General features: G+C 42.6%; 1 protein-coding gene across 1 annotated transcript in view; it reads left to right on the forward strand.

Annotated features, from left to right (window-relative positions):
- STT3B (STT3 oligosaccharyltransferase complex catalytic subunit B) overlaps positions 1–14965 on the forward strand; it is a 52269-nt gene extending 37304 nt beyond the window's left edge. The window contains exons 8-16 of the mRNA XM_068152911.1: positions 2042–2090; positions 3617–3771; positions 5465–5676; positions 6488–6675; positions 7067–7238; positions 8900–9073; positions 10085–10198; positions 11117–11329; positions 13266–14965. Of these exons, the coding sequence (XP_068009012.1) occupies positions 2042–2090; positions 3617–3771; positions 5465–5676; positions 6488–6675; positions 7067–7238; positions 8900–9073; positions 10085–10198; positions 11117–11329; positions 13266–13346 (1358 nt within the window). The 3' untranslated portion in view covers positions 13347–14965. The remainder of the gene's footprint in view (positions 1–2041; positions 2091–3616; positions 3772–5464; positions 5677–6487; positions 6676–7066; positions 7239–8899; positions 9074–10084; positions 10199–11116; positions 11330–13265) is intronic.
- Positions 14966–16097: the final 1132 nt, after the last annotated feature.

Below are 16097 nucleotides of genomic sequence, written 5' to 3' on the forward strand. Positions count from 1 at the left end.
CCTGATGAAGATGGTGGTTAGTTGTAATATTGGCCAACTCTTTCATCACCTTCAGGTGAATGGCATCTAATTTCATGTATAGAGTACATGCAGAGAAGACCATGACTGACAGTTCCCCATCTGCTGGCAGCTGCTGCTTCTGCATGCAGTGGTTTGGGAACAAGCTTTGTATTCAAAGACTGAAGGGAAACCGTGTCTTCTTGTAGGACATTAACCACAGAACTTAAATGTGAACAACTAACTATTAAACTAATACCTTCAACCAGATTATAGTAATTAAGTGTTAGATAGAAGATTTCTGGTGTCGTGCACAATGACTTATTTCTTGTGTCTGTATTTATGTGCAAAGGGAACTGAAACTGGCAAGGAAAGGGGAAATAAAATTTAAGAAGAATCATTAATAGCTTATAATGTTGGGTTTTTTTATTCTGGTAATGGCACTGTTTATCTTCATCTTAAAATATAAATAGGGAGGTGGTGGAGTCACCATCACTGGAAGTGTTTAAGAAGAGACAGAATAAGGCACTTGGTGCCATGGTTTAGTTGATTAGATGGTGTTGGGTGAGAGGTTGGACTTGATGATCTCGAAGGTCTTTTCCAACCTGGTTAGTTCTATTCTAAATATCTGAAGTCTTCCTTTTGAAAAAAATAAATATGTGAAGATCAATATACATAAAATATGTAAAGATTTTGTATTCCATGCCACATGTAGGTCCAGCAGAAACAATAGGAAAATGGTTTTGAGTATTAGTGTTTTGGCTATAGATTGTTCCCAGTGTCCTGCTCAGGTATTCTTGAAAATGAAATACAAGTAACATGTTTTCTTTCTCATATATTGAGGAACCAAGCTGGGAACAGGAGTTGATCTGCTAGAGGGTAGAGAGGCTCTGCAGAGAGACCTCAACAGGCTGGACAGATGGGCAGAATCCAACGGCATGAGATTTAACACATCCAAGTGCCGGGTTCTGCACATTGGCCACAACAACCCCAGGCAGTGCTACAGGCTGGGGTCAGAGTGGCTGGAGAGCAGCCAGGCAGAGAGGGACCTTGGGTGCTGGTTGATGGTAGGATGAACATGAGCCTGCAGTGTGCCCAGGCAGCCAAGGGGGTCAATGGCATCCTGGCCTGCATTAAGAACAGTGTGGCCAGCAGGAGCAGGGAGGTCATTCTGCCCCTGTACACTGCACTGGTTAGGCCACACCTCGAGTACTGTGTCCAGTTCTGGGCCCCTCAGTTTAGGAAGGAGGTTGACTTGCTGGAACGAGTCCAGAGAAGGGCAACAAAGTTGGTGAGGGGCTTGGAACACAGCCCTGTGAGGAGAGACTGAGGGAGCTGGGGTTGCTTAGCCTGGAGAGGAGGAGACTCAGGGGTGACCTTATTGCTCTCTACAACTACCTGAAGGGGGGTTGTAAACAGGCAGAGGTTGGTCTCTTCTCCCAGGCAGCCAGCACCAGAACAAGAGGACACAGTCTCAGGCTGCGCCAGGGGAGGTTCAGGCTGGAGGTGAGGAGGAAGTTTTACACAGAGAGAGTGATTGCCCATTGGAATGGACTGCCCGGGGAGGTGGTGGAGTCGCCGTCACTGGAGGTGTTCAGGAGGAGACTTGACAGGGTGCTTGGTTACATGGGTTAGTTGATTAGGTGGTGTTGGGTGATAGGTTGGACGTGATGATCTTGAAGGTCTCTTCCAACCTGGTTTATTCTATTCTATACCCTGAAGGACAGGACTATCTATCATATTCATTGAGTTTTCTTTGTATTTTGTATTTACTACTGCACCACTTGGGCTTTTGGCAGTGTGCACGTCCTGCTGCTCTACAAGGTGTAGAATGTGATCCTGTAAGAGGGTGTTTTTCTGAAACTAACTTCATGGTTGGTAGACTTCATAACCTGCCTGCTGCAGAAGGCATGGTTCACATATATTACAAGTTCAGTGAAGTTTCTTTGGTTTTGTGCTATAATTTGAGAGAACAGAAAAATTACTGCATTTAAATACCTAGGCAGCAAAATGGTTTGGTTTTTAATTCTTGTCTCTGTTTCAGGTTATATTGCTCCTTGGAGTGGCAGATTTTATTCATTGTGGGACACTGGGTAAGTAAGGATAAAGGATACAAGTATTTAGATATCAAGTGCATTCTACTGAAAACTAATAATCTTCTGCTCTCCTCATTCACAAATCCATTTAGTACTTTAGAGAAGGAGAATACACTGGGCTTTAATCTTAATTATCTGACAAGAGCATTTGTAGTAACTGTTTCATGATCTTGGCAACCATTTCACTAATTTGCCTATTAAATTTCTTGCTTCTTTAGAAGTCTCTGCATATGTTATGGTCTGGTTTTCTATATGAAATTTTAGTGCTTCTCAGAAAAGGGGGGGAAAAAACCAACAAACACACACAAAAACAGACTAAAAGCTGTACTAACACTTGAGGTGTTTAAAATTACATTTTAAACAAAAAGCCTGACACTTAGAATTCTATTTTCAATGTGTAGCACTGCATGAAATAACAAAGATGTTGCACACAGGACCTTGCATGTTGCTTGTTTATGACATTCATGCATCTGTTTTGTGTATACAGATGTCTACTCTGAACAGTTTTGACTTATTCATGTGTGTCTTCATGGGTAGAAAGCTCGTACTAGTTAATCTTTTGTTTTAGTCAACCTTTAAAGTGAAATGTGAAGTGGGTGAAATTCAGTGGGTAGATTAAGAATAAAAGCAGGGATAAAGAAAGATAAAAGCCATTCAGTATTTTTTCAGGCTTACACAGTATTCTGTAGCAACTCTGTAATAAATGTAGTAGAACAGATGTCAGTAAAGAAGCCTCAGTTTTATTTGAAGAATAAATAGATGCTGTGAAGTGATCTGTAGGTACACAAGCATTAAATTTTTGAGGGCTTGTCTACATTAGAAAATCATAATGTTAGAACACACAATGGATCTCAGTGAAGAAAAGGGCATCTGCTTGACACCTCACCAGGTTAGGTCCCTGTGTGTAGCTGTCTTCAACACAGAACAGTTTTGTCCTTGTCTGCACTGAGCGCTTGGCATGTTGTTTAGCTGACATGTATTTCCAAGTGTAGACAAGGCCTGATTCTTTTTCAGCATCTGAAAGAATGTGAGGGCATCAATAACTGCTCTGGTATTCAATACTCTTAACTTTCTGTACTGAGCAAATGAAGGAATTTGTCTGTGTAGAGGACAGGTTTCAAAACACAGTGTTGAAAATCTAGGGACTTGCTGGCATGGACGATGATTACCTCTTCAAAACTTAATGATGGAGCTTTCATAGCTGTGTGTGTCCACCTTAGTGTGTTTGGCTTCATCTTTATCATTAATGAGACAAGAAGTCCATAATACTTTTAATTAGCATAGACCTAACCCTTTATGTTGGTGTCTTAAATGACTCCACACCAAATACTTCCTAAGTGCAGCGAGACCTGGGGACTTTTCTTGACGTAGAAGACTTAGGAGACTTGTGCTTGAATAGGACACTGCCATTTTGCATTGAAATGCTTCCTTTTAACTGAATTTTCAGAATTCCTAATGTTTAAAAGTATTAATAAACTTTTCTCTTGTTCAAAATAATTTGAACTGAATTTTTTTTGAAAAAGGTATGCGAAAATTCACATCCCGATCATTGCCTCTGTGTCTGAGCATCAGCCTACAACATGGGTTTCCTTCTTTTTTGATCTGCATATTCTCGTGTGTACTTTCCCAGCAGGGCTGTGGTTCTGTATCAAAAACATCAATGATGAAAGAGTCTTTGGTAAGAGAAAACACTTTCGAATTGTTTTGAAAACAGTCTTGCCTTCAGCGTGGTTCTGCTTCGGTGGTGTTTGCTCGTAGCCTGTTCTAAAATGGCTTGGTGGAGAAAAGCTTTGGAAGTGATGTGTTTAAAGGTGGTTATTTACAAGTTGCCTGCTGGCAGTGGTGTGTAAAACCATTTCTAAAAATGCAGGGGTTGGTGATGGAGTGTCGTCCTAAGACGCAAGACAGAAATATTTGTTGGTATGGTTCCATTCTGCAGCTGGAGCTGGATACTCTCCCTCATGCTGACCTTGCAAACTGTGTTGGGGTGCACTTCACAGTAGATGACAGCTCAGTGCAGAGGGAAGTTCCCTACCATGCATGGGTAGCAAGGCAATCAGTTCTTCCCTGGGTGTCTGGCACTCATCCCATAACAGATGATGACTCAAAATACCTTTTCTTTCTGCCATTTTAGTGAACCAGGTCACTTGCTTTGGAGCGAGTGCTGGGTAAGGCACAAGCCTGAGTGAGGATGTAGGATCTCTCCCTATGTCAGTGACAACAAATAGTATATTTGTATGAAGCTGTGCTGTGAAAGCAGACTTTAAAGTAGACTTCAAAGACTCTGAGGCTTGTAAATACATAATTTGAAGCTATAGCCCATAATGAGCAGTGAAGATCACTTGGGTCTTGGGCTTTTACAGCAACAGGAAGCTCCAGACTAATATAGCTGCCTCTTAGGATTACCTAAGGCGTATTGTGGGCAGTGGAAATTTACTGTATTAAATCCAGTGACTCTGGGATGTTCTGTGCTCTGTGGCTTACAATCAGTCCGTGTCAAGACCTCCCACTGCTGCATCAACCATTTAAGTTAGCACAAAGAGACTTGTGAGTGAGAATGAAGAGCTGAGCTACTTCATACCAAGTACAAAGTATTAATGTAATGTAATCTGATAAATCAGTGTCCCTCCACGAGTTCTGTGGCAAATACTTCTCAAAAGTGTGTTGTTAAACTGTAGCACACAAGTAATGACCACAGTCACTTGAACAATAGGTATTCCTACAGGCTTGTTTGCTTTTCTTTGAAGAAAAGGGTTCTGAATATTTCTTGTGAAAATCATGGGGTTTTGAGGGGCAAGAGTGGAGGTAATGCTGTTCATTTGTTCTGAGGCATAACTTGCTTCAGAATAGGACTTGCACTAGTGTATTGTTTGTCTGTGTGGAATGATAATGTAGACAAGCCCCCAATTTGTCCACAGATATCTCTAACAAATTAAAATCTGATATTTACATCCAAATCTAACACTTCCTTTTGCTTTTTCAGTTTCAGTAACTTGGTTGGTCTTGGGCTAATTGAGCTCTTCAAATTTCAGATCGCTGTTATTCCCAGTAGTATTTTGGGAGGGTGATGCTAAATTTCACTAATAATGCATCTTCTGGCACAGTATTCATGAATATGAAAGTGGAGGTTTTGTTGTTGTCCACAGTTGTCGAGATGAACTTCAGAAAGGGTTTGAGGCTTGAAAGGGATGAACATGAATTGAATTCTATCTCTCTAAATTTAAAAAGCAGTGCAATGCAAGATGCATACTCAAGTCTGTATGTACACAGAAGCTCCACCCACTTCCAGAAGTAATTTTGTGGAGAGCATGTACATGTGCAGAGCGAGTGCTGTCATTCTGAATGTCATCAGTAGATTTGTTCCTTTGCAGTTGCTCTGTATGCCATCAGCGCCGTCTACTTTGCTGGTGTGATGGTTCGGCTGATGCTCACTTTGACTCCAGTGGTCTGTATGCTCTCTGCAATTGCTTTCTCCAATGTCTTTGAGCGTTACTTGGGTGATGATATGAAGAGGGAAAATCCACCAGTAGAGGACAGCAGTGATGAGGATGACAAAAGGAACCCTGGCAACCTATATGATAAGGTGAGGGAACAAAAATTCGGAGTCAGAAACCAGATTATTTTTACTATCTTGGATGCTTTTAGAGGTCTGAATCACTAGCATTTACATCTAGAAGAAGGATTGATGATGTTCTGTAAGGTATAACTGATGTCCTGGAAAAGGTTGGCATCAGCGTAGAAGTGGTTCCTTCTAGCTTGACTGCTGATGGGCCTTGAACCTAAAGGCAGCTGTGCAGTGTTCACCCAGCTTTCTGTAGAAGCAATGGCAGACAGTTGCTTCTTCTTAACAAGTTATAGCAGACCAGTGTCACTGAATGTTTCCCTCTTGTATTACCTCTAAGACACAGTGAAATGAAAGAATAATAGATTTCATGAAAAAGTATTCTATTCATAAACTTGCATACTTTCTGCATCATGGAGAAAATGCTGTTACCTCTTAGGCTTTGTTGTACTGACCCTGACAGGGTACGAGCCTTGAGTTTCCTCCCTGCTCCTCACAGTACATATCTGTGCCTTTCTCATTTCCACCCTGCCTTATAAAGGGTGTCATAGTGAGCTAAACCAAGGAAGTCATGCTTTGACCCTCATGATATACCTTTTTGGGTTTTTTTTCCCTTCTGAAAGAGGCTTTCAAGGAACCATCTTACTTTTACAAGTTGCTGGATTGTCAAAATGTTCTTGTGCATGCTTGGTTAATTTATGCTGCAGCTTGGTCTAGCTTTATAATATCCAAATGGGCATCCATGCATGTTTATGGGGCACGTGTGGTGAAGCATAAACTGTTGTCAAAGGTGATAAAAGTTGCCATAACAGATATATTTGTGTTTGTTTAGGCAGGCAAAGTGAGAAAACATGTATCTGAACAGGAAAAAACAGAGGAAGGGCTGGGTCCCAATATCAAAAACATTGTTACTATGCTGATGCTGATGTTGTTGATGATGTTTGCTGTTCACTGTACCTGGGTAACTAGCAATGCATACTCCAGCCCCAGCGTTGTTCTTGCTTCCTATAACCATGATGGGTAAGTAAGGTCTACAGGCCTGAAAATATTTAAAGGGCAAAAGCCTTTGCATTAGCAATTTGCTTTTCCTTCTTTTAATCACTCCTGATTACATTGTCACCTGAATAAAAACCTCCTAATAATCTACTTTTCAAAAAGAGAGAAGACTTTTCTGAAATACTTAATGTAAATACTTAAAACTGATCCTATCCAAACCCACATCTTTAAAAGCAGCCCAGCTTCTGGCCATTCAGCTGTCATTGGTTTTGACCTAATGATGCTGGGGACCGACTCCCTCAAAGGGAGCTGAACACGTAAGAAATCCCTTACTTGTGACCCCGTATTTATCATGGTGCAGTGAATGTGTTGCTGGTGTCTGTACCAATGTGAACAAAATGAACTCTGTTTCCAGCACTAGGAATATCCTAGATGACTTCAGAGAAGCATACTACTGGCTGAGGCAAAACACAGATGAGCACGCCAGAGTGATGTCGTGGTGGGACTATGGTTACCAGATAGCAGGAATGGCTAACCGGACAACCCTGGTTGACAACAACACCTGGAACAACAGCCATATAGCACTGGTAGGGGTGGCAGTTTTCTGTGGAGTAGAAACATGAACATGTTTATCGTTTCATAGTTTCATTCAGGGTTGGAAGGGACCACAAGGATCATCTAGTTCCAACCCCCCTGCCATGGGCAGGGACACCCCACACTAGATCAGGCTGCCCAGAGCCTCATCCAGCCTGCTCTTAAACACCCCCAGGGACGGGGCCTCGACCACCTCCCTGGACAACCCATTCCAGGGTCTCACCACTCTCATGGTGAAGAACCTCCTCCTCACATCTAGCCTGAATCTCCCCACCTCCAGCTTCATTCCATTCCCCCTAGTCCTATCACTACCTGAGATCCTGAGAAGTCCTTTCCCAGCCTTCCTGTAGGCCCCCTTCAGATACTGGAAGACACTGCAATCAATGGGACATTCTACATCTCTGAGAGATAGTAGAATATTGAGGGAAAAGTCCACTGAGTAGAAAACATAGAGGTGGAAGGAACATATATTTTTGCCCTTATTAGAACTTCAGTATAAAGAGCTTGGGGGCTGGAAGGGATCAATTTTGCATTCCCAGTTTCCATTCTGTTTACTTAGCGTTTCCAAAACTTCATTTCCACATCAGTTTCTCTTTACTTTGTGGGAGGATAGATAAAATCTAATCTAACAGTTCCCCTTGTGATTAGTTCTATGGCAGTGTACCTGGTACAAATACTTACTGGCACTAGCCAAGGAGGGATCAGTTCAGTTCAGCAGTGTTTCTCTGCTGATTGGATTTTTGAATGACATGTGAAAACTGGCCATGTGAAACCCCAAATTTTCAGGCATCTTGGCAATTAGAGAACAGTTATGAATAGCAATGGGTGTTGCAGATTTGATGCAATTCTCTCTTCTCACATTTGCAGGTAGACAAAACATCTGTACATTTCCTTTTTGCAGAGCACAGTATTTCAGTTGGGGTTGGACTTCTAAAAATCCGCAATGGGTTTTCTTCATCTAGAATGAAAATGGGAGCTTTGGGCCATCAAGTATTGATCTGTGGATCTGTTTGACAGGCAGCCATAGTATCACAGTATAACTAAGGTTGGAAGACAGGTTGGACTTGATGATCCTCAAGGTCTCAACACAGACCCCATGGCACAGACCCCATGGTCAACTAGACCATGGCACCAAGTGCCACGTCCAATCTCCTCTTGAACACCTCCAGGGATGGTGACTCCACCACCTCCCTGGGCAGCCCATTCCAATGACGAATGACTCGCTCAGTGAAGAACTTTCTCCTCACCTCGAGTCTAAACCTCCCCTGGTGCAGCTTGAGACTGTGTCCCCTTGTTCTGGTGCTGGTTGCCTGGGAGAAGAGACCAACCCCCACCTGGCTACAACCACCTTTCAGGTAGTTGTAGAGGGCAATGAGGTCTCCCCTGAGCCTCCTCTTCTCCAGGCTAAACAATCCCAGCTCCCTTAGCCTCTCCTCACAGGGCTGTGCTCAAGGCCTCTCCCCAGCCTTGTTGCCCTTCTCTGGACACGTTCAAGTGTTTCAATGTCCTTCTTAAACTGAAGGGCCCAGAACTGGACACAGTACTCAAGGTGCGGCCTAACCAGTGCTGAGTACAGGGGCACAATGACTTCCCTGCTCCTGCTGGCCACACTATTCATGCAGATATCTAAGGTATTTTTTTTGCCATGCTGCAGGTGGGAAAGGCAATGTCATCCAATGAGTCAGCAGCATATGAGATCATGAGAAGCCTGGATGTGGATTACGTCTTGATTATTTTTGGTGGTGTGATTGGCTACTCTGGGGACGATATCAATAAGTTCTTATGGATGGTGAGAATAGCAGAGGGGGAACATCCCAAAGATATTAGGGTAAGTGGAAACATACACAGGAAAACTGAAGCAGCTGAGTACTGCATTTCTCTATGCTCATCTCTTCCTCTTTGAAAAAAACACTTGTGTCTTCTCTGGTTGTGCTCATTGCTCTGCTGCTTACTGCAGTGGTACCTGAAAAATGTCCTATGGGCTGTCCAAGAACAGAGCCTGCAGCCCACTTCCTTTCACTGTTTATGGTTTTGGAAGGTCTGTAACCTTAAAAGCTTTTCACTCCTCCTGCATGATACTAAAAGTACAGAATATCCTCTGTAATTCTTGGTGCCCAGTGAGGCGCACACCACACTCCTGAAACAGGAGCGTTCAGACTGTTTAAACAGTTGGCATCACAGATGTGTTCAGACTTTGTAATAGTAGGAGACAAGTTAAAAGTGCTAATATTGACTTATGTGGAGTTTAAGTTATTCAAACAGCTCAAGAGATTGCTGAAGTTTCTAGTAATATTTTCCTAAGCCTAACGAAATCCTCTAGGTATGGAGCACAGGCTTAAGGGTGTAGCCCCAGTGCAGAGTTTGACCTTGTGCTGGAGATGAAAATGGCAGAACTTTTGTTGTTTAAACACGGTGCACACGCATGAAGCGTACGGCAACATTGCAGACCTCGAGCAGTTACAATACAGTTCTGGTTACCTTTCTGAAGAGCAATTTTGATAAATGCCCAACTCATTTTTACATTTTGTTATCAGTTTTTCTGGTAACTGCTTCCTGTGAAGTGGCAGGACCTCTACTAGCAGAGTATGGCTTTGGAACTGATAGAACTTCTACCAGTGTAACATGGATTTAGGAAGATTGGTCCACTGAGGTCTGGCTTACAGACTCTCTTTACCCATAATGAGCACCATTGTTTTCTAAGACTAGCTTCAATCAGCTTTTAAACTGCAAAAGTCAGTTTATATCCTTCAGGAAGGTTTTTTTGTGAAGGGAATAAGAAATGACCTGAAGTAGTGGTTTAGTTTATACTGACTCTTTGTATCTTGTTTTCTTTTTCAAGGAAAGTGATTACTTTACCCCTCAGGGAGAATTCCGGGTAGACAAGGCAGGTTCTCCAACTTTGCTGAACTGCCTCATGTATAAAATGTCTTATTACAGATTTGGAGAGATGCAGGTTAGTGCTACAACTTCTACTGAATCTTAATTGAAATGTGAAAAAACCCAAATGTTGCTTTGATGTATTTTCTGTCTGTGAGTGTTGCGTACAGCATCAGAGGCATGAGTCAGCTTTGCAAAGTACAACACATCCAGGCATGGTCTGCTGTACAGACCCTTTAGAAAAAACCTTTTCTGCTGCCTTGTGGGGAGCTTTAGATTTTTTTATAATTGCAACACAGAAGTGGAACTGTTCACTGAGTGTTTCATATCCATCAGAAACTACCTGAGTGGTAGTTGTGCGAGAGTGGAGATCTCAGAGGAGTTTCTTGCCTTTGGGCTCTTTCAGTGTATGTGTATGGCTAAGTCTACCCGGCTTGAGTTAGTTTGGGGGTTGGGGTATTTTTTTGTGTTTGGTATTTTCCCTGCTTTCCTCTCCTGATCTGCCACCACACCAAGGGCCTTTCATTGTGATGTGTTAGCACAAGAATCCTTTTTTCAGCTAAAACTGATCTTATTTTAACATGGTGGGATCAGTTTGAACTGATAAGCATGACCTATCACTGGCATGGAAATGCACATTACTGTCCTATACAAAGTACACAAGGGAGCAGCTGTGCTAAAAAGCCACCACAGCCTGCCACATGCCAGACTGTCACTTGAATAGTGTCATCTCTGCATGCAGACATGGGGTTTCTGTTGGGTCATTTGTGCTCTCTCCTGCGGTAGCTGTAAGAGGAAGAATGAATTTCTCTCTCGATTGTAAAAGAAACCGAGAGGGTTTTTTTTCTGTGTAGTAATAACCAAGGCAAGAGAGGTGCTGTCCTCTGACTGGACCAGCCAAAAGCATGGGCTTGTGCTGTGAGGTACCACAGTTTGCAGTGAGAGTCAGTCTGGGTTTTGTCTTGAACTAATCTGGAACTGTTAACTTTTGCAGCTGGATTTTCGGACACCCCCGGGGTTCGATCGTACACGCAATGCTGAGATAGGCAACAAGGACATTAAATTCAAACACCTGGAGGAAGCCTTTACCTCAGAGCACTGGCTTGTTAGAATATACAAGGTGAAACAACTAGACAACAGAGAGACATTGGATCACAAACCTAGAGTAACCAACATTGTACCGAAACAGAAGTATTTGTCAAAGAAGGTGGGTTCCCAGTGAGGTAACCGAAGGGGGGCAGGAGATGGCAGTTGACTTTTAACAGTGAACCACAGAGCTGGTGAATTACGTATTTCCACTAGCCAGAATGTTATGGATACTCTTCATGTTAGTGTCCAATATCAGACCTGTCTGCTGGTAATAATTGTTAATTTACTGTCTGCTTAACTTAAAAGCATGTGAAGACACAAGGCTAGATTTTTACTTTCATTTTTAGGCAGAATGCTAACTGGAAATAGAGTGTGTCACTGGCTGTTAGAACTCTTAAGTCTTTCATGTACCTGGAAGTATAATCTCTGAAGTACATCAATCCATGTTCAGTAACTACAGCTCACTAAGTAAATAATGTGGAAGTTGCTTTCTGACTTTTTTTGTTTGAAGGTAGTGATGCCTAGGAGTTTAAAAATGGCAATTTTGTATGAAATAAATTAAATATGAAACTTTTGTTGATGGAACTTTAGTGTCTGGCTGCTTACTGTTTGAAGTCATCTTCCTGGTTTTAAGTGCTAGCTGTGGTGTGCTGCTTCAGCCTGTTAAGAGAGATGTGTTTCCATGGGATTTGGGAAGGCTCCTTAGCAGCCCTCTCCTTCACCACATCTTTTTTCCTATATATTCAAATATATGTTGCAAAAGGAATTACAGAATCCTCTCATCAGATACAAATGTAGAGGCAGTGAACTTAAACAGTGTGATGGAAACAAGACAGAGGGTAAAGATGCTTATTTTTGTGATTTGATGGAAGTTCATAAAATAAGCTACTTGGGAGTTGCCAGTGAAGCTAGGCTGCTCTTGGAAATAGGTCTCCTGTGCCTGTCGTACGCTTACAGTAGCACAGCTTCTGCTCTTAGGTGACAGGCAAGGCTGGACTTGTTAGTGACAGGTGCATTGACCCTATGTAAGCTCTGGCTGTGTCATTTCCCTGATGCATTACCAGTCTTGCAGGACAAACAGGCTTTACCTCCCATTAAGAACCACAGAAGCAGCACAGAACACAGGGCAAATGTCTAAACTAGGATTGCTTTAATGGGTTCTGAGGGCTCCTTAGTAGCCACAAGTTTTCAGCAGTTACTTCCTTATTGGTAATTCATCTCCATCTGCTATGACTCACAGGCTAGGAATGACATTGCTGAAGCTCAGAGATACTGTATCTGGGTACTATGTATTCATTTGTATCTCACTTCATAGCAATACTATTGCCATTGTTGTTACAAATATAAGTTGTGTTTAATTGACATAGTAGAGCCTGTTGGTAAGCACAGCAAAGTGCAGCAGGTATGGGAGCTGCCTGCTGTCTCATTTGTTGTGGCAGGCATGTTGAACATGCAGTTCTACCTCTGCTATCTAACTAACTGCCTTTACACAACTCTGAAGTTCATAATACCTAAGACTAACATTAATGCTTCCCCCATTACTACCTTAAAATAATAACCTAAAATGTGCTACTAGAGACATAGGAGCAGAAAGCACTAACTAGCCCACAGACCAGGAGCAGCGGACTAAAGACTAAAACGTGATTATTCTGCCTTTCTCTTACTCTTGACACAAAAAATACTCCTACTGCTCCCTCTTCCTGCTGACTTCTAAGAGGATGTAACACTGCAACAGCTCTTTTCCAACCCAAACTAACACTTTCCACCACTTCTGCTCTGGGGGCAGACTGGAGCTTTAGCACCTTGGTTTGTTACGCCTTCTGCCTCGGCGCAGCTCTGGCGGGGAGGCCTCGCAGAACCCACCGTTGGGCACAAACTAATGACGCCAGCTTTTCAAACCACAACTGGATAATACCTAGCTGAGGGGTTAGCATTTAAAGCTCTCTAAAACAAAAAAAATCCATCTAAAGGTCAGGCAGTGAAATGCACATCGTTAAACCGCGGTCAAGACTCAAATCCTGAACTAATACATTTTATTCTGTTTTTCTTTTTAGACCTCCAAAAGGAAGCGTGGCTACATTAAGAATAAACTAATTTTAAAGAAAGGCAAGAGACCCAACAGGAAGACAGTTTAAATACACTGTTCTGATTGCTAATATGAAGCAGTTGTCCTTGAGATAACCAGTCTTTGCCTTTAGCTCAAGTCATGTTTCACAGCAACATGAGGGTACAGAACCATCATTGGTCCAGATTATTGTACAATTTTTTTCAGGCAATGTCTGATTAAGAATATTGGCTTATTGAGAACAGCTGTTTTAGATTTGTAATGTGAAGCAAGACAGAGCTGCTACCCAAGCCTAGCAGCGGTTTTTTCTATTGGTACATATTATCCTTCAAATCTGTTGAGAATTTGGACTGACTGCACCAAAGAACCCTGTAATTTGGTCCTTGGCACATGCATACTTGTCAATCTCTTTTTGGAGAACACTCTGCAGCTGACTAGCAGCAGTGTGTAAACTGGAATGGTGACGCCTAAAACTGACTTGTTTTCCACAATTGAGAGGAAGCAGAGCTCCCTGAAATTAAACTTGTTTTGAAAGTTACTCCCATGAATCTTCTTCAACATTTTCTTTGTGTCCTCTTACCCTTCCTGCAGGGTGGTTTTGATCTGGAGCCTAAGAAGGAAAGCTGCAGTTTCCACAGGAGATGAGGGACAGATGAATTGGGCCATAGCGTAGATTGGATAAGCTGCTTTTGTTTAAGATGGGGTTGCAGTGTCACTGCCTTACGCCATCCTCTCCCAAGGTAGACAAGGCAAATGTTGCACACCCTAGACACAAGGGCTAAATTTCTATGTTCCTGAAAAATCTGAAAGGACAGTGATGAATGATACAGTAACCTACAGCTGAGGGCCAGGTAGCAACCTGTGCTTCAGAACAGAAATTTAACTCTCTGAGGTAAATGTTTACAACAAAACAATACCCTGTTTGACGGGGGCGGGGCGGGGGGGCAAGGTTGACAGGTCTACAAACCCCTTTTACGTGACTAGTGGAGGCAGAGGATTTGCAAACCTCTTCTTCCCCCCCTCACTGCCTTTCTTCTTGAGGGTGAAAGTTCCTCTGGAAATCTGTTTCTCTGCATTTTTATTTAGAGTGCTTAAATCAGTTGAAGAAATTCCTGCTCTAGTGCTATTGGCTTTGTCTTTTATACCTTTTCCTTTCTTTCCCAAAGAATGGTGACACCTGTCAGATTAAATGCACTAAAATGTCAATGGAGACTGAACACGGTCACTTTCCAGCTGGAAGAAAACTTCCTACAGACTTGAAAACTTTAACTAAAAAAAAAAGGAGAGGGTTTTGCAGTTTGTTTTTCTGCCACAGGTTGTAACTTTTTATAGGCACAAACCTTGCATCAGTAATTTGATGTACAATGCAGAATAGTATGTACCTTTCATGAAGAAAATGTAAATTTACAGTGTTCTGTGAGAATGTTACTGCTGATTTCTTTCCCAGGATGTAGAATATTCTTTTCCTTTCCTTTTTTTTTTTTCTTTTTGATTTATTGAACTCATTTTTGACTCTGATGGTTTATAAAGACCAATACTACAGCTGCAACATTTTCACCAAGGTAATTGAATCTGGATTTCTGGGCCCCTGTCGTTGGGAGATTTCATTTTATTTTGTTGCTTTAAAGCTCAATGCAGACCAGTTGTTGACTGTAGGGGAAAATAAAGTTAATTCAAGTTTTGTGTTAAGGGTGTTGTGTCAGTTTTGTTGTCATTAACTTGGTAACGTGTCGCTCATAATCCTAGTGAGAGACCCTAGTCGTTCAAATTTCCGCAGCGCAGCTGCTGTAGTGAAGCCGCAGCAGCTACTTACCCTCCTTCCAACCTAAATCTATTAAGCCAACTGCAGGGCCTCTGCTGTGAGGAAATGAAGGTAGCTACAATGTTTTGAGGGAGTTGCAGCCATCTTCCCCACACACACTGCAGTGAATTCTTCTGGCAGGCGCAGGGGCTGGAGCTGTCGCCCTTGCTTTACTGACAGGTGGAAGGGGTGATTCTGTGATGCAGGACTTGTATTACCTTGCTGCTTCCAAGAGAATCTGCATCCTGCCCCCTCACCCTAAGAAACAGAATGAATCAACCAGGTTGGAAAAGACCTCAGAGATCATCAAGTCCAGCCTATTACTCAATACCTAACACCTCATGACAACTAAACCATGGCTTCAAGATCCCCATCCAATCCTTTTTCAAACACCTCCAGGGATGGTGACTCCACCACCTCCCTGGGCAGCCCATCCCAATGGCCAATCCCTCTTTCTGTGAAGAACTTCTTCCTAACATCCAGCCTAAACTTCTCCTGGCAAAGCTTGAGACTTTGTCCTCTTGTTCTGGTGCTGGTTGCCTGGGAGAAGAGACCAACCCCCCCTCCTGGCTGCAATCTCCAGGTAGTTGCAGAGAGCAGTAAGGTCTCCCCTGAGCCTCCTCTACTCCAGGCTAAGCAACCCCAGCTCTCTCAGCCCTTCTGTTCCAGCAAAGACCACCAGCATCTTGCATCATTCATTATCAAACATACCTTTCACACTAGCTTCTTTCCTTAGCTACAGCCATGGTGAAGCATTACTGCCACAAAACAGTAAAATCTGAAGTTAAAAAATGTTCTAAGTCAGGTCTGGTCTGGCCTTCAGCTGCTGAGGAACTAAAACTGCGAGTCTAGAAGCCAGTATTGCATAAATTCTCTATCACTTAATCACCACTGGTGAAAGCAGGGAGGGCAGGCAGCACTGCTGGCAATCCCCGAAGAAATATTTTGACTTGTGAAAGTAATTCCATAACAGGGAGGAAGAAAATCATTAATTAAGTCTCTTCATAGCTTTGCTCTTGG

The sequence above is a fragment of the Melanerpes formicivorus genome, unplaced genomic scaffold (genome assembly GCF_026170545.1).
Source record: "Melanerpes formicivorus ecotype bairdi unplaced genomic scaffold, bMelFor1.0.p_v2 SCAF_24, whole genome shotgun sequence".
In the NCBI taxonomy this organism is placed as follows: domain Eukaryota; kingdom Metazoa; phylum Chordata; class Aves; order Piciformes; family Picidae; genus Melanerpes; species Melanerpes formicivorus.